The sequence below is a fragment of the Panicum virgatum genome, chromosome 7N, assembly GCF_016808335.1.
Source record: "Panicum virgatum strain AP13 chromosome 7N, P.virgatum_v5, whole genome shotgun sequence".
NCBI lineage: Eukaryota > Viridiplantae > Streptophyta > Magnoliopsida > Poales > Poaceae > Panicum > Panicum virgatum.
Genome location: NC_053151.1, coordinates 29,790,011 through 29,813,186, shown reverse-complemented (window position 1 = coordinate 29,813,186; position 23,176 = coordinate 29,790,011). Strand labels below are relative to the sequence as shown.

General features: G+C 45.1%; 4 protein-coding genes across 7 annotated transcripts; 2 read left to right on the top strand and 2 right to left on the bottom strand.

The window, feature by feature from the left end:
* Positions 1–2,558: 2,558 nt before the first annotated feature.
* LOC120683137 (U-box domain-containing protein 33-like) lies at positions 2,559–6,657 on the bottom strand. Of its 2 annotated transcripts, XM_039965165.1 has the most exons (8): positions 6,379–6,657; positions 6,026–6,254; positions 5,508–5,928; positions 5,308–5,430; positions 4,664–5,209; positions 3,430–3,691; positions 2,969–3,309; positions 2,559–2,863 (listed from the first exon to the last, which is right to left on the bottom strand). In XM_039965165.1, the coding sequence occupies exons 1-8, from the start codon at positions 6,599–6,601 to the stop codon at positions 2,663–2,665; spliced, it is 2,346 nt and encodes a 781-aa protein (XP_039821099.1). In that variant the 5' UTR covers positions 6,602–6,657; the 3' UTR covers positions 2,559–2,662. The 2 variants fall into 2 exon arrangements, with proteins under 2 accessions (XP_039821099.1, XP_039821098.1); XM_039965164.1 differs by having other exon boundaries at positions 2,969–3,691.
* Positions 6,658–13,536: 6,879 nt separating this feature from the next.
* LOC120680610 (acetyltransferase At1g77540-like) lies at positions 13,537–14,803 on the top strand. Its single transcript, XM_039962111.1, has 2 exons — positions 13,537–13,944; positions 14,367–14,803. The coding sequence occupies exons 1-2, from the start codon at positions 13,624–13,626 to the stop codon at positions 14,448–14,450; spliced, it is 405 nt and encodes a 134-aa protein (XP_039818045.1). The 5' UTR covers positions 13,537–13,623; the 3' UTR covers positions 14,451–14,803.
* An 85-nt stretch (positions 14,804–14,888) lies between these two features.
* Positions 14,889–20,338, bottom strand: LOC120680608 (F-box protein 7-like). 2 transcript variants are annotated; one of them, XM_039962108.1, is made up of 11 exons: positions 19,930–20,338; positions 18,644–18,730; positions 18,377–18,483; positions 17,174–17,290; positions 17,003–17,099; positions 16,302–16,375; positions 16,090–16,143; positions 15,901–16,005; positions 15,750–15,808; positions 15,457–15,667; positions 14,889–15,335 (listed from the first exon to the last, which is right to left on the bottom strand). In XM_039962108.1, exons 1-11 carry the CDS (start codon positions 19,940–19,942, stop codon positions 15,276–15,278), a joined length of 984 nt encoding a protein of 327 aa, XP_039818042.1. In that variant the 5' UTR covers positions 19,943–20,338; the 3' UTR covers positions 14,889–15,275. The 2 variants fall into 2 exon arrangements, with proteins under 2 accessions (XP_039818042.1, XP_039818040.1); XM_039962106.1 differs by lacking the exon at positions 19,930–20,338 and having other exon boundaries at positions 14,901–15,335; positions 18,644–18,761.
* A 160-nt stretch (positions 20,339–20,498) lies between these two features.
* LOC120680609 (protein GrpE-like) lies at positions 20,499–23,001 on the top strand. 2 transcript variants are annotated; one of them, XM_039962110.1, is made up of 3 exons: positions 20,499–20,749; positions 21,496–21,957; positions 22,487–23,001. In XM_039962110.1, exons 1-3 carry the CDS (start codon positions 20,546–20,548, stop codon positions 22,505–22,507), a joined length of 687 nt encoding a protein of 228 aa, XP_039818044.1. In that variant the 5' UTR covers positions 20,499–20,545; the 3' UTR covers positions 22,508–23,001. The 2 variants fall into 2 exon arrangements, with proteins under 2 accessions (XP_039818044.1, XP_039818043.1); XM_039962109.1 differs by having other exon boundaries at positions 20,502–20,749; positions 22,510–22,983.
* The last annotated feature ends 175 nt before the right edge of the window (positions 23,002–23,176 follow it).

Below are 23,176 nucleotides of genomic sequence, written 5' to 3'. Positions count from 1 at the left end.
AGGTTCTATGCAATCAATGATATATATATATAATAACTCATGTGCAAACAAGACACATATACTTCATTGATCCAAAATAGGGTGTAAGAAATGCTTAGGGGCCTGCCTTGAGTCTCGACGGGAGTAGAGTCTCCAACGATCTCCGGTTCAAGCTCCTCTTGCTCCGGCGTCACGGTCTCTACACGAGTGCAATGATGCATGATAAATAATATACCATGAATGATTGACATGGTATGCAAATGGTATGAGAAGGTATGATTTAATATTGCAAAACTATGATAAAAGGGGCTAGACATATAGTACATATGTGGAATAATCATAGCTAAGTGTAAGGGTAAAGAACAACTAAATGCGGACCGTCTGGCTTGGGAGAAGCGGACCGTCCGGCTATAAACGGCGGACCATTTGGCGGACCGTCCGCAGGTCAGGTGCGGACCGTGTTGGGTGAAAACATGCTCTCTGACTAAATCGCGGACCGTCCGTGTGGAATGAGTGGACTGCCCGGTCTGAACGGCGGACCGAGTGGCGGACCGTCCACGGTCAGTCGCGGACCGTGCTGGGTGGAAAACATACTCTCTGACTAAATCGCGGACCGTCCGTGGAGGTTAAGCGGACCGTCCGGCTCTCAATTTGTGAAAGGCTAAGAATCGTGCAGAGTCTCTATTGGTTTTTGTCAGGAGCTGGCGGACCGTCCGGCCATGTCGGGCGGATTGTCCGCGACACATCCGAGGCTCACCGGCGAGTTCGCCGCTGGCGATTCCGGCCATGATTTGGGGTGGGGTTTGTTCCTAGAGGTGCCTGGGAGTCTAGGGAGTTCACTTTGGTAACTGAATCGCACATGCATTAGGGTTTCGAAGCTCTAGGTCATCAATGGTGATTGGGCTCTAGGTGAGTTTCTTGGCTTCAATCCTAGGACAATGGGGAATGGATTGGGGAGGGGAAACACTCACCGGCGTCGAGTAGGATACCGGCAATGGCTTCAAGTCGTCGGGGAAGGCTTGGAGTAGCTCGGAGTCGTCCTCCTTACTTGAGGCTTGAAGGAGAAGATGAAGTGGAAGAAGAACTCGTTGGGGGAAAGCTCCTCCCCAAGGAAGAAGATGAAGATCGGGGTGGTGCAGCTAGTCGGTGTCGTTCTCCGGCATCCTCCGGTGGTGCTCCGGCGAGGTGGAGGGGCTTCAATGGTGGGGAAGATGGGGGAGCTCCTCCATGGCTTGGAGCTTTAGAGAGAAGGTGAGGGGAGCGAATTGGATGAGGAAGAGAGAGCACGGGGTGCTCTAGTGGAAGAGGGGGCGTGGCTGACGCGTGGGGTCGGGGTGAGACGTGGCGCCCAGACTCTGCGCGCATGACACGCAGCGGAGATGCACTAGCGGACCGTCCGCGAGTGTGGCGCGGACTGTCCACGGGTGGGTGACATGGCAGAGAAGTCGATGCGTTCGAGGTTGTCCATGGTCGGCCACGTGGCAGAACCGCGGACCGTCCGCCGTATAGTGGCGGACTGTCCGCCACTGCCAAAAACAATGTATTAACCTAAGGTTTAACTTTCTCCTTAAGGAGTGAGCTAATTATGTTTAAAACTTAATGATGCATATGATGCCATGTTTAACTAGATAATCAACATAGGGCTGTTACACCATCGGTCTCACTAGGGACGGAATTATGTGTTGTAATCCTAGATTTTTCCCCCAAACGGGACATTGCCCATATTTCATTACTGAAAAGCAGCAAAATTAGCAAGAGTTCTGGTCCTGGCACGTACTCCACGCTCCCCTGACCACAGATAAGCCTGACGCCCTGACCTACTAACGACCAGTCTAGTTAACCGCAGCAACAAAGGGCTGTAACAAAAGCGGAGACCCTATATATGTCCCGTGACAGAAAGAGAGGCTTGCCTCTTAAGCGAATACAAAAAAAGGCAGGACCAAAAACAAAAGAGACAAAGATCTTTCACGAGACCGGTCTTCCAGGACCTTTTCCCAGGCAGCTCAATGCTGCAGCACCGTCTCAGTATCCTCCATAGGTGCCTTCTGTGGGTGCAGGCTCAGTGCTGTCACCTTGAGGGCTTCATAGCTCCAGCCTCCAAGGCCACCCGATGCTCTTCACGATGCAGATCTGCCGAGAAAGATATAAAAGACAAAGCAAAGCAAATGATCTCAGTAGGAGATCTCGCCAACTTTTCCTCAAAACAGATATTACTTCTTGCTCTCAACAATCCCCACAGACCGCTGCCAGGCCAACCATATGATATTTGTCAGCATGTTTCATGAACATTTGCACCCAATATTGCAAGCCTAGATATGCGTGTGGAAGTTGTGGTGCACTTGTGTAATATGTGGTTTTACTTTTGCACACATGATCAGATACAGTGGCTATACCAAGATAAGAGACAAAAGAAATTACCAAATTCTGAGATTGGTAACTGCAGTATGAGGGCATGCTAGCTGTACATATATGGGCTCAAGTATGTGATCAATGTGATCATGCAGCTGCAATACCGAGCTTATACATACTGATACATTCCATCAAGTACTAAGCTCTTGGTAAATTCGTACACAAAAATGTTAAACCAACTACTAAAATTATTCATATATACAGTACTACGCATCCCTATTCTTTTTTTTACAAGTTAATCTATACAGATCGGAAAAGCAAAACAAATGCCAAGCTAGAGCTTCATCGGGCAGTGAGAGTGACGAAGCCAATCCTGGATAGCAAAGCGAAGGGCGTGGTTGGGTGTGAGATTGCGATGCTCTAGTTTCAGGCTGGTCACCGGCGACGTCTCTCCCCCAGAATCCATCCACTCACGGATTGCCCGCCCTTCGTACGTCAAGCCATCAGCGCACACCTGAGGATCATGCATTATCTCCTGCAGGAAACAATAAAGGGGTAGATACCAAGTTTTTCATTACTCATCACATCCAGTCCCATACCCTTGCCCATGTGAACAATGGTTCAAGATGGTGGTGCTTGCCTGCAGAATAGGGCATAGGAAAGAGGAGGGTGCTCCTTCCTCCCTCGTAAAGTGCTGCTCTAGCTCTCGTACAGTCTCAAGAGTCAGCTCCGGGCAATCTTGGCTCCTGGTTACAGTGCACCTTAGCCCCAACTCTGCTAGCTTTTCAGCCACCTCCAAAGGCCACTGCCCGGCCGTAGGATCTAGAATTGATGATAGCTTGCCACAAGACATAGCACTCCTTACCTCACCAGCAAGCCCTACAAGCTCCTGTTTACCGGTCAGTAGCTGGAGTATCACCGTTCCGAAGTAGTATATATCATACTTCGGTGTCATTACTTTGCTTCTCTTGTACTCTGGGTCTGCATAGGGAAAGGACCCTTTCAGCTTGGAACCGCCCGCAAATGATGGGCAATCCTTCATGTCATCCGTGAATACCCGAGAAATACCAAAATCAGCAATCTTGCAGTGGCATTCAGTATCTAGAAGGATGTTCTCAAGTTTCAAGTTGCCATGGATGATCATCTGGGGTTTACAGGAATGCAAGAACAGAAGTGCACCCGAGATCTCAGCAACAATGCGGGCACGGATTTTCCATGACAGCCAATGACTGTTGCATCTGCTGAAAAGGCAGTCGTGAAGGCTCTCACTTGGCAGATATTCATAGACGAGACACAGAGCTTCTGGGCATGCTCCAACCAATGTTAGAAGATGAGGGTGCCTCACCTTGCTAAGGATATAAACCTTATACAGAAAACGGAAATAAGTATCTTCAGCTAAATGATGACATCCTACTAGGTACACATCAAGCTGATAAATATGCCCATAATTTAATAGCAATTTCTAAAACTATCTACATTGCCATCAGACCTAAGATATGCAACAAATAAGCAGAAATTTTACAAGCGTGGTAGGCCAAATTAGCCTATTCCTTAATGCTACATTACGTCACAAGTAATACTTTAATGAGCTAATTTTGCAAAACTACAACTTTCCTTGACAATTTAACAAAGAACTTCAATTTTGGGTGGCAATTTCAGAGAACAGAGAGCTATTCTCATCCCTCACAACACAGAACAACTTTTGAAAACCCATAACAGCTCCAACAATGGGGAGCACCTATCATTCTGATAAAGCTCTTGGTTTTGTTTTTTATTAACTACTCCCTCTGTCCTGAAATATAAGGCATTGAAGGGTTCAAATTTGTACTCTGATATAAGGCATTCTAGGACTTTTTGGTAAGTATTAAAGGAAATCATTTAATTTTCCTTGGCTCTTAGCTACATGCTTACCTTTTCTATTCCTTCCTCCCCTGCTTAATCTAAGGAACAACTTTAATTATGGCTGGTAAACGAAGAGCTCCCGGAGGATACATGTGTCTTTTGTTCTCTCCCTTAATATGTTATGTCTTAGAATTGCTAGAATGCCTTATATTACATGCATGGAGGGAGTACAACTTTATTATTTTAACTGATAAAATGCTTGTGAAATTAACTCTACTTTACCAGTAGCAAAAATAATATTTGCTACACCATTCTTGTTTTTTTATTGATGAAAGATAGAGAAATGGATAATGTGTCACACACCAATACCATGTGTTCACGTGTCTGTGTTCACGTGTCTGCAAAATAACTTACTTAAGTTCAATAGTGTCATATTGACTAATGTAAGTGTATCAAATGCAAGAGGTGTGGGAAGCCGGGAAACATGGAATACCTCTTGCTGAAACTGCTTCACGCTCTCAATGCTATGCGAGTGCAGCTTATAAATCATCACAGTTCTGTTCATAATTTCTCCTTTGTAAACACACCCATGACCATCTGACCGTATCTTGAAGCCCTCTGAGAATTTACATGTTGCAGACTGGATATCTAACAGTGTAAATTCTCTGAAGCTGTACAAATCATCTCCAAAAGCATTTGACATGCAATTGGACAGTGTGGCATGGCTGTATGTGACCCCCATAATCTGGTCAGTATGTCTGTCTTCTAGCTTTGGTAGTTTCAGTTTCTTCTGCCTGATGCTTTCTATGGAAGATTGGATCACTTCATGCTCTGCTGAAAACTCATCCATCTGAAGCTTTATCTTTGCGGCACGGGCATCTAGTATGGCTAATCTTTTCATAGAAGATTCCAGCGCTGCTACAGCTCTCTCCTTATTTTTTAGAAGATCTTCATGCTGCTTTCTCGTGGCTACCGATAAAACTTCAAGCTCCCCCCTCATCTTAATTTCATGATTTTTAGCAGAATCAGAATCTTTTGCCTGCACAGAGACCAGAAGATGGTTAAGAAAATGAACGCATGCGATAGTAGTACATGATATCTTAAATGGTGAGGAATAGATATTTGCATACAGCATACCCTAGCAAAAGCACTTGCTACTTTTGACTCTGTTTCTTTGCGCTTCAGCAGCTCAACAAAAGCTTCCTTTCTGGATCCATCAGCTACCATCATTACCTGTTTGAGATTTCTGTCCAATACTTCCTGAAAGAATCTATCCACATTATGTTTTACACAAGTCTCAAGCATGGATGCATATATAAATGAAGCAGAGGGACCACCTTAGAATTTGAGGTATGTACAGAAGAATCAGAGCAGAAGGTTGAGTTGGGTGCTGCTGATTCTGCATCTTGCCAGTTCGCAATGCTCATACTACAGTAGTGGTTGGCTTCATATGCCCCAAGAGCTTCATAACCATCATAATCTGAAACAATGCCTTGACAATGATCGACTGTCATCAATGCCTCACCCGTGACATGGCCTTCATCAAGTATGGTTCCGACATTGTAAGAATATGAGCTGAACCTAATTCTTTCTGTTGTCGGGACATCATCCTGGTAGTGAACTGGGGTATTGTTGTCGGTGTCTGCACTAGCTTCTCTGGTCCAGATGTGTCTTCCTCTCCACACGAACCAGATTTGGCAAAAGGCAGGAGCATTGCTAGCCATTAAGGACTCTTTGCCGAACTTCAACTTGAAGCAGCTGCACGCTCCCGGCGCACAGAACACGGTTCAGACAAACAGTCGAGCACGACATATGCTACTACTGGCTTCATCATCAAGAGATAGCAGAAGCGTACCTATCGGGTGTAGAGCCCATTACAAGGTTGGTGATCCTGTACTCGTTGACCAAGCCGAGGATGCCATCGTGGATCTGGTCGTTCTCCGTGAGGAGGAGTTTCGCCTGGACCTGGGCCCTGCGGCAGAAGGCGAGGTAGGCGAGGAGGACTCTGTCCGTCTCTTCCTTCTCGGACTTGCGATGGGAGAGCACCAGCTCCTCCGTGGCTTGGGCCGCCGGGATCTTCCCCACTGCATTTTCCCAGTCCAATTGGAGCGATTTCAGTTCATTTGGGCGTTGAACAACGAATGAACGAACGATTGACTGAACTCCTAGAGAATGGAATGTTCGTCTACACTCTACAGTACTACTCACAGAGGGTCGGGATGAGCGGCGACGGCTGGTGGACGTGGAGGAGGACGATGCGGCATTTCCCGAAGCGGCGCAGCGCCCAGCGCAGCAGCCCGAGCGTCTTCTCCGGCGACCTCCCCACGGCCACGTGGAGCCACGCCTCGCCGCGGTGGTGCCCCCGGCGTGGGCCGCCGCAGCGGAGCCGCGGGCAGGGATTGGGCAGCGGCGACGGGCCCAGGATCTCCATCGCCGCCCGGCCGGCTCGCTCTCGTCTCTTCGCTGCTGCTGCCGGGACGAAGCGAAGCAAAGTCAAAGTCGTTCTCGATGCATGCGCCCGGTACTTAAGAGGATCATTAGGGCATTAGGCTGCCGTTCTTCGCGCCATCGGATATTGTTTAGTGCTTATAATAAATACTTAGCCGGGCAAAGGGGGGAAAACCCAACCGGATCTTCCAAGTAATATTCTCTTGCCACCTGCCAGCGGACATTAAAAAAAATCGTATACATTTCCGGATCAAATGTTTAAAAAAAATACTAGCAATAGGTCGGCGAGATGAAAAAAATGTCAACTCCCCCGGCGCCGTGAATCCCATTGATAGGGTCGTAGTCATCTTGCATGTGTAATGTGTTCTATTGTATCTGCAGGCTGCAGCGCAAGATGCCTAGTCCAGCATGATAGAAGCCAAAACTTTGTCTACAGTCAGCGTATCAGACTGAAAAGACACACAATAATCCTGCACAAACTACAATTGTTACAGGGTACTTGCCTTATTCAACTGGCAGAGCAGCTGCACGGACAGCACTGCCCCTCTTCCTCGCCGGCGCAGCATGTGCTTTCTCTCCCTTCACTCGCACAACGCACTGCACGTTGATCAAAGATTTATATATCTCTGTCAGCTGATGCAAGATCAGTACAATGGATGAACAAAGCGAACTCAAAGTGTGTGATGCTCAACTGAATTCTCTGGAGGAAACACCTAGAGAGGAATGGTGAGTACAAGTGAATGGGACACGTGAACTTTGATACGTATGGGAAAGAAATTAAAAGAGAGCGAAAGAAAATACAACCTGAAATCTTTTCATTTCTCCAACCTGAAAACCTCAAGTCATCTTCTCCATGTTGAACCAACCATAAGAAATGTTGATGTAGGAAACCAACTAGCAGACAAGGAACTCATGACTGGTTCACCAATTGACAATATTTTTTTTCTAAAACATTTTACCAGAATTATGCATAGCTGTCTTGCTCTCTTCTAGTACATTATTTTAGCCACCTATATACTGTAGCAAGGTCTCAAACACTGTAATAAGTAATAGAAAAAAACTTGTGAAAGCTGCTATATACATATACGTTTTCATCGAATTCCCTCTAGGCCCGTTTAATCCCATTGCAGTATCAGGCGGATACGGCCCTAGCCCAGTTTATTCACAGAGGCCCAAGCAAATTCTGGTCCATCGAAGCTTTTGTTGGGCACATGCTGCCTGCTTCCCCACTCTTCATCAGGTTCAGTCATCATCAGGTCCAAGGAGCCGTCGCTTCCTATCCAATCCTCTCCTCCCTCGGTCCCCTCCCTGACACCCTCCGGCAGCTAGCCAGTCTCTGGTCTCCCGACTCCTTCAGGAGCTCTGGCGACTCGGAGTGTGTCCCAACCCTTGCATCTTGCAGGGATTTCGGATTGGTTTTTCCTCTCAAATCCTCTGATTTCTTTCCACAAATCTTAGTCTTTGCTTGTGCGTGGTCCCTCTGCTAGGAGAGCGAGGGGCATTTGGAGTGGAGGAGGCAGAGTTGGAGGAAGAGCTGCGGCGCTGGTGTGTGGTGCTTCACGAAGTGGTGGTTCCTGCTGCGGAAGCCGAGTGCTGGGAGTTGTGGTGGTGCGGACGTCGCCTGGCTGGGTGGGTGGAGGTGCGGGAGCACGGAGGTGTTGGGATCTGTAGGGTGGAAGTGGGGTGGAGGTCTACAGTTCAGCATTGATGGATAGGGGCAGGAAGAAGGGGGTTGAGGACCTGGAGGGGCTCCTGGGTGGTTTGAAGCTCTCTGAGGAAGAACGGAAGGCTGTCAGGGGTGCAAGGCAGGCGGAGCGAAGGGAGGCTGGCCGGCCCCTGCAGGCGGTGGGCAAGCTGTTCTCTTCGAAATCGGGTTATGCTGATGGTTTGGTTCAAACAGTGGGGAAGATATGGTGTCCCAGGGAGGGGATCCGGTGCAAGGAACTGGGCAACAATTTGTTCCTTTTCACATTTCTGCAGCCAGGTGGGAAGCGCAGGGCCATTATGGAAGGATCATGGGAGTTTGGAGGAGATCTGTTGATAGTGGTGGATATTGATGGCTCTAAAAGGTTAAAAGAATTGGAATTTGTCTCTGTTCCGATTTGGATCAGGGTTTTTGATCTGCCACTTGGTTTGATGAATGAGGAAATAGCACGAAGGATTGGTAATAAGGTGGGACGTTTCTTGGAGGTGGATATGGATGAGGATGGACTGGCTGTAGGGGAGTTCCTTCGCATTAAGGTGTTGCTTGATATTCGAAAACCTCTTTTCAGGGGAGTCACCATGGAAGGGGAGGGATGGTGCAATTTTAAATACGAGTTCTTGCCTAATTTCTGCTATGTGTGTGGTCACGTGGGTCATGTGGAAAAGGGGTGTGATGAAGGGGTGTGGCAGGAAGAAAGAAGGCAGTTTGGGGAATGGCTAAGGGTGAACCCAATACGTAAGAAGGAGGGAAGGGGAAAGTGGTCAGAAGGGGGAGGCTCGGGTGGAAGTATCCGACAGCGAAAAGATGGAAGTGGGGGGAGGAGTTTAGGACAGAAGGGATCCGGGAGTGCGGAGGCTTCAGGTAAATTTTCAGAGTTCAGAGAGGATAACCTAAGAGATGATGGTACTAGTCCTTTGAAATTACAGTCTAGCGGAGACAGAGAGGGGGTCCCAAAAAAAGCTGGTTTTTGAAAATGAGAAAATCCAAGAAGGGGAGCAATCTGATCCGAAGGTTCTGAATTATGCAGAAAATACAGAGGTGGCAATTGGGTCTCCGGGATTGGAGGAGAATGTGGTTCTCAATGTTGAAAAGCAATCTGCTGGGGAGGGAAGGGCTGGTGAAATTCTTTCACAATCTGAAGTAGAGACAGAGGCTATTTTCAATATGGATGTCGATGAGAATGTGCAGGAGGCGTCGGGGGGTGGAGTAGTAGTGGTGCCCACTATTTCTAATTCCAATACAGCAGGAAAACAAGTGGGAGATGGCAGTAAAGGGGGAGGGGCTAAAGGGGTGTTGCATCTATCCTCAAAGAGAATGATTTTCAAGCGAAGGCCAAGATCTGATTCTACCAAGACAAGTGGGGTTCCAACCATGGGTTTAAACAAGAAAAGACAAGGGCCTGATTCAGATGAAGACTCTACAGCAGTAGGGAAGAAGCTGAAGGGTGGTGAGGGTGTTAGGGAGAGGTGTATTTTGGAGGAAAATTTTGATGAAATGGCGGGGTTGCCTGAGCAATCCCGCCAAGCAAAATGAGGCTTATCGCTTGGAACTGCCGGGGATTGGGGAACAACCTGACAGTTCGTGGTCTTCTGGATATCCAGAAGAGGGAGGCCCCAGATATTTTGTTTTTGTCAGAGACGAAACATGATGCAAAATGGATGGAAAGGTTTCAGTGGTATCTCCATATGCCAAATCTTTTTGTGAAGGACTGTGTTGGTTTGGGTGGGGGTTTGGCATTATTTTGGAGGAAAGGGATTGATCTCACTGTAAATAGTATGTCAAAGTACCATATTGATGCTACAATAAAAGAAGAGGATGGTTTGCTATGGCGTTTCACTGGGATTTATGGTGAACCACGCAGTGAGGAGAAGGAAAAAACCTGGAGGCTTTTGAGGATTTTGAGAGATAGAAGTAATTTACCGTGGCTCTGTTGTGGGGATTTTAATGAGATACTGTTTAATTGTGAAAAGGCTGGAGGGCAACCCAGATCTGAGAAAAGCATGGATAATTTTCGTCAAGCCCTGGTGGACTGTGGCCTGCATGATATTGGGTATGAGGGTGATATATTTACATGGAGAAATCACCATCATAGGGCAGATAGGTATGTGAAGGAGCGTTTAGACAGAGCAGTGGCAAATAGTGAATGGAGAAATCATTTTCCCTTGGTTCGTGTTATAAATGGAGATCCGGGGCATTCTGATCATAGACCAATCATTGTGGAGCTGGGGGGAAGGGAGAAGAAGGAGTGGAGAAGGCCAATGGAAATTATGAAGAAATTTGAGGCACGGTGGCTAGAGGAAGAAGAGGGCCCAGCTAGAGTAGAAGAAGCGTGGTATAAGGCTTTGGAGTTGGGTGGCACTAGCTTAATGGAGATACAGAAGCAATTGTTGATTGATCTCTGGGAATGGGACAAGCATGTTTTAGGGGAGTTGGAGCGGAGAATAAAAGGGGTAAGGGGAGAGCTGGAGATTTGCAGATGTAGAAGCACCAGCCAAGAACAAGTTAACAAGGAACATGTATTACGCTACAAGTTGGAGAGGTTGTTGGACCAACAGCATATATATTGGAAGCAGCGAGCCCATTCTACTTGGCTGACCCAGGGTGATCGAAATACTAAATTTTTTCATGCCCAAGCTTCTGAAAGGAGAAAGAAGAATCATATTGACAAGCTGTTGAAGGATGGGGGAGATGTGGTGGCGGGGAAATCTCTAAAAACTTTTATAGCTAACCAATATCAAGATCTTTTTATGTCTAATGCAGGTGTTCAGATGGAGGAGGTGCTTGGGTGTGTCCATACCCGGGTGTCACATGAAATGAATGAGTGTTTGGAGGCTCCTTTCTCGAATGATGAAGTCTGGAAAGCTTTGCAAGAAATGGGCGATCTGAAGGCCCCAGGGGCTGATGGAATTCCGTCAATCTTTTACAAGAGGTTCTGGTCGCTGGTTGGGGACAAATTGAAGGAAGAGGTGCTCAGTGTGTTGAATGGAGGTCATATGCCACGGGGTTGGAATGATACTATAATAGTGCTGATTCCAAAAGTAAATAAACCAGAAAAACTGAAGGACCTGCGCCCCATCAGTCTATGTAATGTTGCCTACAAGTTGATCTCAAAGGCCATAGCAAATAGAATGAAAACAATCTTACCAGAAATTATTTCCCAATTCCGGAGTGCCTTTGTCCCAGGTCGTCTAATCACGGATAATGTACTGGTGGCATATGAACTGACTCACTATTTAAAACAAAGAAGGAGAGGGAAAGAAGGGGTAGCAGCAATAAAATTGGACATGAGTAAAGCCTATGATCGAGTGGAGTGGATATTTTTGAAGAAAATTATGGAGAAGCTAGGCTTTAGTGAAAAGTGGATTAATTTGATTATGATGTGTGTTACGACGGTTTCCTATCGCATTAAGGTTAATGATGAATACACAACAAATGTGACTCCACAAAGAGGACTTCGGCAAGGAGATCCCCTCAGCCCGTATTTATTCATTATTTGTGCGGAAGCTTTGTCAGCCTTGCTGCAAAACGCTGAATCAGAAGGTAAAATTCAAGGAATCAAAATATGTGAGGCAACACCGAGGATAAATCATTTGTTCTTTGCGGATGACTCTCTAATCCTTATGAGAGCGCAAAAGGAGGATGCTAGTGAATTACAAAGAATCTTGTATTTTATGAGAGGGCGTCGGGACAGCTGATAAATAGAGATAAGTCTTCAGTTTTATTCAGCCCAAATACAGATGTGATTTGCAAAGCCCATGTAAGGGAAGAATTACATATTGGTTCAGAGGCAAAAAGTGAGCGATATCTGGGTCTCTCTGTATCTATTGGCAAATCACGGAAGAAAGCGTTTGAATATATTAAAAGGAGAATCTGGGGAAGAATTGAAGGATGGCAAGAGAAGTTGCTTTCTAAAGCGGGCAAAGAGGTACTGATTAAAGCTGTGGCACAAGCTATTCCAACCTATGCAATGTCGTGTTTTGATCTAACCAAGGGATTGTGTGATGAACTGAATTCGCTTATTGGAAAATGGTGGTGGAATCAAAATGATAAGGAGAATAAGATCCATTGGCTGAGCTGGGACAAACTTACTCTCCCAAAAAAGGATGGGGGTTTGGGCTTTAGGGACTTGTATTTATTCAATCTGGCTATGTTGGCAAGGCAGGCATGGAGGATTTTGACCAATCCGGATTCTCTGTGCAGCCGGGTCCTGAAGGCAAAATACTTTGCTGATAGTACCATTTTAAAGTGTACAGCAAGGGATGGAATTTCATACACTTGGAGGAGTATTTTACATGGGGTTGAAATTTTAAAAGGAGTGATCTGGCGGGTGGGCAAAGGAACTTCTTTAGATATTTGGTTGGATCCATGGATTCCACTGGGGGTTACTAGTCGACCAGCCACCCCAAGGGGTTCTTCTTTACTCACAAAAGTGTCAGAATTGATTGATCCCTTAACTGGTTCTTGGGATGAACAGCTGGTGAATGACACTTTCTGGGAGAGATGCTGAAATTATTTTGTCAATGGCTACAGATGACAACAGTGAAGACTGGCCAGCATGGCACTTTAATCCTAAAGGGGACTTCTCTGTGAAATCTGCGTACAAGCTGGCTGTTAGCAAAAGAGAGCAAGATAAGGCAAGGGATGCATCGAGATCAAATGCTAATGACTCAGGTGTGGACAGATTCGAATGGAAAAGGATTTGGAAACTGTCTCTCCCAAACAAAGTGAAAATGTTTATATGGAGACTAGCACATAATAGCTTGGCAGTTCGAAGAAATATTGCTAGAAGAGGAATGAAAAATGAAACAATCTGTCCTATGTGCAGGAGATTGGACGAGTATTGTGGCCATCTTTTTTTCAAATGCCAGGGCGTTAAGGGAGTTTGGCGATTATTGGAAATGGAACATATTAGAACTCTCCTGGTGGAATGTAAATCAGCAAAGGAGACAATTAAAGAAATTTGGAAAATGGATGAAGACACACAACAGAAGGTATGGGTTATGTTATGGAGGTGGTGGTCGGCTCGATGTGTGGTTCGAGTTTGTCCAAGATCATGCAACAAAGTGGCTTATAGCCTTGCTGCTCATGGGGCGAACGTTGTACGTTCTGGTTCAGTGGTGTTCATGAACCAAGTCCCCGAATTTGTAGCCAATTTGGTCTCTGGGGATCTCCCTGGAGCCTCTGGTTAAGTGGAAGCTTTGTTTTCCTGCTAAAAAAAAAAAGGTCCAAGGAGCCAAGACGAGCTGAGGAGTGAGGAGTCCGAGTGTCCGACTCCGCGAGAAGCATCTCCGGGCGATCCGATGGCGGAGGAGGGCGGCGCGGTCAAGCGGAAGGTGGAGGCCCCTCCGCCGGAGACGGAAGGCATCGTGTGGAGGGAGGACGCGGGGAGGTTCGAGACGCCCGACGGCGAGGCCTTCCTCCAGTACCACCTCCTCCCCGGCGGGGGCAGGGGCGGGGGCGGCGCGCCTCCTGCTGCGGCGGCGGCGGTGATGGACATGGTGCACACGTACGTGCCGCGGAGCAAGCGCGGGCAGGGGCTCGCCGCGCGCCTCTGCGACGCCGCCTTCGCCCACGCGCGGGGCCGCGGCATGCGCGTCGTCCCCACCTGCTCCTACATCTCCGTGCGTGATCCCCTCTCCTCCTCCTCTGCTACTCTACCCACTGGTTCATCTCTTGCGTCACGCTCGCGCTTCTATTGCCCCTCGGATTCTCCGAGGAGGATAGATGAGTAGGATTAGCTGCTCGAATTGCCTGCAGCGAGTCAATGACAGGGAAAACAGATCGAGGACACCCTAATGGAGAAATTTACCTGGTAAATCTAAAATTCAGTTGGCAGGCGTTCTTCTTTCGGTGGAATTGGCGCATGTCCATTGCAAATTTGCGCTACTGAGTTTGTAGCATTCTAATGAAGCTTTAAATTGTTCTTGAACTGCTGAGCTCGTGGCATCTTAATTTTTAGCAAATTTTTGTCATTCTTGATTGATTTTTTATACATTTTTTTTGCTGAACTGCTGACACGGTCTCCTGCGGTGCACGGCTGCAGGACACGTACCTGCCACGTAATCCGGCGTTGAAGGAGCTGGTGTACAAGGATCACGAACCGCATCCCAAACCCAGCAGCATGTAGCTCTGTCCAAGGAAGTAAGGAACACCCATTTCACTCGATCCAAAGGCGGCAGGTGCTACTAAATAAGCAGATATCCAATTGATAGAAGTGTAAAGTGTGTGGTTTCACGGCGCCTCGTGAAAGATCCTTGATGCCAAATGGTACACTTTGGGCGTCTCTTGTGATTTCGAGAACAGAGGCTGCATAACTTTTGCGAAACAACGGGCGTCTCTTGTGATCCTTTCTTGCTAGCTATAGGAGGCAAATTAAATGGACATGTGTTTCCTTTTCAGCATTGAGCATTCACGAATGAAGCATCAGTATATATATGTATCCAAATTTAAGTAACTAGATATATTGAATTGTCATTGCTAGCTATTGGAGACAAATTACTTACTCAAATACTCGCTTATCATTCATATAATAGCTAGATGCAAAGGTTTCATTGAACCAGGGGAAAAAATGCAAAAATTTAACTGTACAATCAAAAAATACATATTCAGATTCAAGAGTTTACAACGATAGCCTGCTTGTCTCTATAGTACAAACCCACATAACTTTAGGAGGGTGGTTCCACTCGTTTTATAGTACAAACCTACATAACTTTAGGAAGAACTTATTTCTTGCCTACCCCATTTTCAACAAGCATCAACGAACACGTATAATTATTCATACAATTTCATGCAAGCAACCCAGAAGGGGAAATAAAACAACACTGTGTATTTACATATTGCTCCAGCAAGAATCCGTGAGGAAATGAAATCGCTTATCATCTCCAGTCATCTGAACCGGCAATAGGGCCATCAATAATCTCCATTCTCCATCATAATTGTCGCCATGAGTAGCTCACCCAGGGACATAGTAATCCATCTTCTCCACTGGGAGGTTTAGCACCGAAGTATCAGCCTGAACAATATACACACTCCAGTCAATCATACACAGAGGGAGACAAACCCCTGCAATAGCAGTCTGACCACAGACCATAGTGAGAATAACATACACTTAGCTGTAGATGAAAATTGCATACCTCTTCAAACGGGACAAACACAAAGGGCGACAAACCCCTGCTGTGGGAAACGGCAGGCACATCTGGGTCGTGCGTCTCATCCTCCTCCCAGCCCTCAACAAGTTCAAGTATGCTGCCTGTCCAGTTTTTCAATTCAGTTGCATTCACTCCAGTAGTTAGAATCTTTAGTACATCCAACCTGTTATTTGCACCAATTGTAGTGCCTCTGAGCCTGCAGAATGTCGGCATAAATTTCAAAGGCTAGGAACTAGAATCAATCATCAAAACTTGGGCAACAATTTCATGTGGAGTACCTAAGGCGCATCCTAACAAGGGTGTACCGATGCCCCGGATATAGGAGTGCCATTTCTATCTGCATGCCAGAAAGGGTAGCTCAGATTAGGAAGAATGTGATGGACTTTGCCAAAGACAGCATAACCAACCAAACAAGTCTGAACTTTTCACCTGGCCATCCTCTGACAGTATATAGTCGCCTTTAAAAACACAATCAGCCTTTGATGCCCGGAAATGCATGCACTTGACGGCATCTTTAATTTTATCAGGGGAAATCTGTCATTTGATGGGGGGAAAATGAGTAACGAGTGAGAATCGTGCTGTTGAGTGTCAACAAATGACAGGAGTTGTGATAGGGACCTTGTAGAGAAACTTCCCGCTAGGGAAAAATCTCAAGTAACGGTAGTAGCAAACCTGAACATGAAAGGGATGTAATATCATTAATACCAACAACTTGCAAATCCTTAGAACATGAAATCAATAAGAAAACTGATCATAATACGGCCATAATGATCAGCATTTGTGAACATGAATCACACAGAGTTCTAAAAAAACAAACAGTGCCATCATACCACGTTGACAGTTTTCTTGAATTGCCACTCTGTAACTCCAGTATGAATATATGTGTTCCTGCTAACATAGAGACCTGAAGAAGCAATAAGTATCAAAGTCAGCGTAAATACAATACAACCACATGACTGAAAGCTCTATCAATTAGAAAGTAATAGCAATTAGCAACAGAGAAAATCAGGAATTAAAACAAGAACTTTCAGCTGATTTTCAAAGAAAAAACTATTTATCAGAGAAGAAACATTGCAATGGATGAGTTTTGCACCTAAAACTAAAACTATGAATTCACAGGACACCTTCATTTTAAATAATCTACATCAAAGTTGCATGGTCGCTGGCTAACTACAGATCATACTGACAAATAACAGATCTGTATTGTATATAACATCCATGATGCATCGAACCTCAGTGTGCAAACTAAATTTGGCACGCTAGAAAAAAATGTCAAGTCATAATTCTGTGTATCCACTTAACCCTCTATATGAGATTTTGATTTATATAGCAGATAGATAAACATCCTTAAACAACCTCCCAATAATCAGTCAGTAATTGCCATGGTGATATTTCATCGATGAAATTTAGAGATCACTCAGCACTTGGCACAGTTAAAAAAAAATTGAAATACACAAAACACTCTTATCTTAGAAATATGCTTTTTGATAATGCACCATACTATATGATATAAAGCTTCTTGAATATTTACCATCAATTCGGATTCTTGGTCTCTGCAACCACATTCTCCTCCAAGAAGAATCATACAACGACCGAACCATCATGTAGTTTACTTCAGTTCCACTCCTCTTCATAATATAAAATTGGGTCCTTGAGAAAGCGCAACATGAAAAGTGAATAACAAAAATATAAGCACACTAACCTGCCAAGTTTTCAAGCATGCAACACGCCACAAAGCAGGATTACGTGCAGTATATTTCCACTTGCGGCAGACACACGCAGCCCTCCCTAACGTATATGGGTTCATTCTTGTGAAAATCTGTTGGAAAAAATAACCATGGAACAGTTGAGCAAAGCAGTATTGCATAGACCATTGGCTTCTTTTCATTCTGAAGTCATGATAGGATGAGGCATATGGGTGACACTTAAGATTTACCTACCTAGCAAGAAGAAGAAAATTCATTTTACTCCACTTAGCAAATTTAAGTATCGATTGAGCCCTCTCAGCAAACTAAAGTATTGTTTGGTTTACTTCAACCCCTGATTATAATGAGGGTTCATAACAACCCTATGCCAATTTTTCTAGGTGGTGTCGATGATGTGGAAGGTTCCGTGCCATGAATGGTGCCCCATCATCCCCATTTGATATATCATTTTTAATGCGGACCTACTCTCATCTCTCTTTCTCTCATCCAGCTAAGATCAGAACTCAAACATTATCAGTTTATTACCGATTGGATGCATGGAGTTACGTACAAATTACATCATATTTGCATTGTATTTGTATCATCATTAGCATGCTGCATGCACATGTGCCAGAAATGATTGCAAGTCCCCTTGACAGTGTGCATGTTACATCATGCCATGCAAGCATGCTGTGGCCTGTAGTATGCATGTGTTAGTGCTTGCATCTGTGGAAATCATGGGCTCTCAGGAACAATTCAAAAGCAGAAGAGCAGCCGCATGCTGGCACAGAATAACACAACTGGGATGACTAATTAGGTATTTAGCTGCGAGAAAGAATGAGAAACCAGATGTTATGGCCATATAACTTTCCATGCCATCAAAATAATTTTAGCAAAACTGGCATATAGAGTGATGTGAACCGGTGTTATAATCTCATCAGGGGGTTACGTAAAAAAAAGTACTTTAGGGGGTTATAAGTGGACTCCCATGATGCTTCAGTGGAGCATAAAATGGACTTTATTCAAGCAAGAAATAGATCATGGACCAATCAAGAATATTAGTTCCTCTTCATGATAATACAACAATATGATGAGATGTACAGTGATAGTTAGCAGGAAATACACATGAAATGGACATAATGGAGAACAATTCAGTAAAGTGTTTTCTTTATGCATTAAGAAAATGAAAATAAATACTCATCGGTTCATATAACCATCACCTCAAGAAGTAGTTCATCAGGTAGGCAATGATGAATGAGTGCCGGATCAGGTTTGCAGCTCAAACTTCTGAATGGCGGCATAGGCTGAACTCTTATTCCATATAACTCTGTTAAAGAATTAGATACCAAAAGGTATCAACTGGTTAATCTCTCTGTAGCACAAAAGAAACTAATGTTCAATGGTCATTGTTCAGTTAACATAGAGAAAGAGTGGAAGACAGCCAGTTCAACACTTCAATTCAAATGAGAGCTTCATGTTATACTTACTCAGCCAGGGTCTATCTGTTGCAATGTATCGCATGCTTGGGAAATGATCGAATGAGTTAAAGTCGGGCCGAATATCAACAGAGATATCTGTAGGAGAAGACATATCATATCACATAAGTGTGTGAGAGTGAATGGTGAGAACAAATCCAGATTTCAGTGATAGAAACATGATGTCCTGCGGACATGCATACTCTTGATGCATAATACCAATCCTTAGATACAATTGAACAATAAGCACCAAAGAATTGTTTTCCCCTTAATATGACTGCTTTCAGGAAATTCAACATGACTGCACATCCACTAAATACTGGTATGATATATCTGAAAGAATAGCCTTTGCCATGCCCTAGCAAAGCACAATCCTAAATGAAGAGTTGTGATCGCAGTATCTCCTTAAGTAACAGCATTAAAGTATCTCTAATTAAGTATACTAACACCTTGTCAAATGGTATGCAACACACAACACGCTGTACATCCCCTTGATACTGCATATGCTATATCTCAAGGAATAGCCTTTGACATGCCCAACAAAGCACGATCCTAAATTAGGAGTTATGATAGCAGTTTATCTCCTTAAGTAACAGCAATAAGAGTAGCTCAAATGATATCTTACACAACATAATTTACATTGACATTATGCGCTCAGGCGATTTTTCATATTTTTATAGGCCTGATACAGGATAACAACTTTCAACTACTGATGATGACCTCAGTGTACCTTGGATGTCTATTAGAATCCTGATACTTTGTAGTCTACTTCAATATAAAATAATACAGTATGACATGAACAATTTGAGGAATGAGGGGCAATACATAATTACATATATCTATGCTATCAGGTAACAGGATCCCTTCATCCATTTTACCTGTTTTCTGACAGTCTTGATGCAAATTTCAAGTGTTGGCTACCTCTAGCAAGTAGTTAAATTTACATGAGCACATAAACTAAGCCCCCTGCAAACAGCTGGGTTTCCCATGTGATCTACAATTTGACCCACCACATATTGAATTTGGGGAAAAACTAAGGATTCCAAAAAATGCACTGACAATCAGGACCTGTGCCTAGTTCGGAAATAAACTTCTTCTATTTATTTGAATCAAGGAACAACAAATCGTGAACAGAAAAAGGATCACCATAACTCAATCATTATGAGCGACTTACGCATCACCGTGATACCAGATCATTACATTCGCAGGTGAACTCAAAGTGAAAAAATCGTAAATAAGGTGGACGAAAAGGAGATTATCTCCAATGAATCCCACAAATTGAGGGGGGGGGGGTGTACCTGAGGAAGCCATAAGGAGCCGGGAACTTGAAGGATTTCCAACTTATTCAAGCGTACCCACCTGCGCGAGACGGCCGGGGAAGCCCGGCGGCCTCTGCAGAGATAGCTAATCCCGTTTCCCTTCTGATGCTTCCCCGGCTGCGAATCAAGCGCGGGAAACCCGGGCCCACGAACCAAGGCTCGGTTGCGCAGGCGCCACGAACCTAGGACGGCGCCCGGGCTCGCGCCGCCCCGGCGAGCGACGGGAGCGGCCTAGCCTCTAAGAGCGGCGCGCCGGATCGCCGCACGGGCACGGACGGCGTGGGCGGCCGGCCGCCAAGGAGCCCGCTCGAGATGTGGTGTGGCTGGGGAGCGAGGGAAGGAGGAAGGGAAACGAAACGAGATGGTTCGAGGCCGGCCGCGACCTGCTGCTGACGTTGCCGGCTCGCCCGCCTCTAATCGTCTCCCGAGAGGGCCCCGCCACGTGATCAACGGTCCAGATGGCCCGCCTATGCAAACGGACGGCATCCAGAGGCCTCCGGGTCCGAGGGGTTAGCGAGCGCCATTTTTACATGGCATTTACTTTTTTTAAGTACTTTCCGGACAGTAGGTGGGGGAAGACGATAGATAGGGCAGTATGGCGGCGACCTTCTGCGCCGGCCCCGCCGCCTCGGCCGCGGCAAACCCTAGCTCCGCCGGCCGCCGCCTCCAGAACCCAGCCCCGGCCTCCTTGCTGCGAGCTCGCTGGAGACCTGGCCGGGGGGCTCCCTCTTTTCTGTCCCTCCGGCGCCCCAATGCCGAGCTGCGGCCGCTCCGCGTCGCCGCTGGCGTTGACCCGAAGGTGAGATGTTTGAGACATCTGGTTTCTGTTCGTGGTTACATGGGGTGGAGTAGAGGGCTCAGTGGAGCAACTAACTCGCTTGCGGAGAATTTCGCCCTTTTCGGCACTTGGTGGTTGAGGAACGGAGATAGTAGGGAAGGACTGTTCTTGGAGAAGTGTGAAGATCGCTCTGTGTTGGCTCAATGTTTTCTTATGCGTGTGTGCTCTTATATGTGTCTCATTGTTCAAGAGTTGGTTCGGTGATAAGCTGCAATTGGAGTTTAGAGTGAATGATGAAGAAATGAACCTGTGTGTTAAGGCGCCATTGCTAATTTTACGATAAGTACCCATCTTTGGTATGCTCTTTATATGCCCTGGACGACAGGAACTTGCAGTGTTAGCCTATAGTGCTTGGGAATGGGATTGGCCAAATAGAGAAGATGAGCTAAAATTAGACTGCCTTGCTATTATTCTGAAAATCACATGAATATTTGGACTGCATTAGGAAATGCCTTTGTTTCTCTCTTACTCTCTTTTAGATAGATTGATTAGTTTGAAGCACGGTGTAATAAAATTGTATTTAAGCTACTGTTGTGAATTGTGAGCATTGAGGTGTACAAATGATATATTTACATAGCTGGTAGCAATGAAATTAAAAGAGAAACAGAATCTTTCAGAAGTGTTCCTGTTCTTTGCTCGAGCTTGTTATGGTTTGCTTATGATAAGTATGTTCATCAAGTTTCATCAAAATGAGTGCATCTGTGCAGATTGTCAATGGGGAAGATTTCCCTCCTATGAAAGACCTAATCCAACTATACAAGACTGCTTTTCTAGACGGAAATGATGAGGTTCTTGGCGAAGTTGAGAAGGCAATCACTGCCGTGGAAAAAGAGAAGAGTAGGGTAGCATCTCAATTTGAAAGTGTTACAGCCGAAATAACATCTGGGAAGGAGAAGTTCATTCGCTTAAATGCCGATCTGGAGAATTTCCGGAAGCAGACTGAAAAGGAGCGAGCAAAGTTTACATCAAATATACAGTTAGAAGTTGTTCAGAGTCTGTTGCCTCTGGTTGATAGTTTTGAGAAGACAAATTTAGAGAACACCCCAGAGACTGAAAAGGAGCAAAAGATCAGCACAAGCTATCAAGGCATATACAAGCAGTTAGTTGAAACGCTAAGATTTTTGGGTGTAGGAGTTGTGGAAACAGTTGGCAAGCCATTTGATCCTTCGGTAAGTATAATTTACTTTATGCATCATCCCTTTTGTTCACATTGTCAGTGGCAAATCCCCAAAAAAAATTGGATACAAACAACATATTGGATTCTTTTGAACATGCCAAAAAAACATTCCTGTACCCCGTTTGGATCCAAGTGCTAGCTCATCCAAATGGGAGTGCTAATGGGGTTGGCTAAACTTTAGCCAAGACTCAAGAACTTTAGCGTGTATATGAGTGCTAATATGTGCTAAAGTTTAGCACTCAAGTTTAGCTCATCCAAACAGGTCCTAACAAGGGCAGAATAATATCTAGTTTCTTTATCATGGCCTGGTTCATACTCATTAGGTTGAGCTTAGCTTTCGCTCAATTCCTGATAACTATGAGTAACATAAAGCATCTACTCTCTGCAGTATAGCTGTTGATCTAAATAATTGTATTGAATGTTATGAAGAAAAAATAATCATCTGCTTTCCATGCTTGCGGCTAGAAATGAATAGATTTGCATGAAAACTGAGAAGTGTTACTTTTCTATTCATCGTGTAGCACCACCGTGTTTTCTTATGAAGGTACATGAGGCCATCGCACGAGAAGAATCCTCACAATTCAAGGCAGGGGTTGTCTCACATGAAATCCGCAGAGGGTTCCTCTTGAAGGAGAGGCTGCTAAGGCCTGCTACTGTGAAGGTTTCCACTGGCTCTGGCAAACAAAGCGCAAGCTCAGTGGAGGCGGCCAAAGATGCCACTGTGTGAATCTGGTTGAAACGATTAGCTGCAACTGATAGCCAAACCACCATTTAGCTTGAGCAACTGTTTTCTGTTCATAACATGACGGAGGCATTTGATCTCAAATGAGGTTCACCTATGTATACACTTTTGGTGTTGCGAGTTGTCACCAGCTTGAAGTTTTGCTTTTACTGTGTAATCTGCTGGAATTTTGTGCACCGAAACAGTAAAGCATTGGACATGCATAATCAGATGTACTGACTGCTCGATTTCTCCAGTTACGAGTGATAAGCCACTCGTACAATGGATTCAATCTACCATCTTGCTATTGGCACATTCTGCACATTAGCACATCTTGATTGAAGACGTTATAAGAAGTTTTGTTTTGATATGCAGGATACTAAACCAATCCTCTTATGTTAAATAGGATTTTCATTCAAATCATCTACCCAATTGAAGGGATATTTGCCTTATTTTTGATACGTTACCAAACAAGCCACATCCAGTTTAC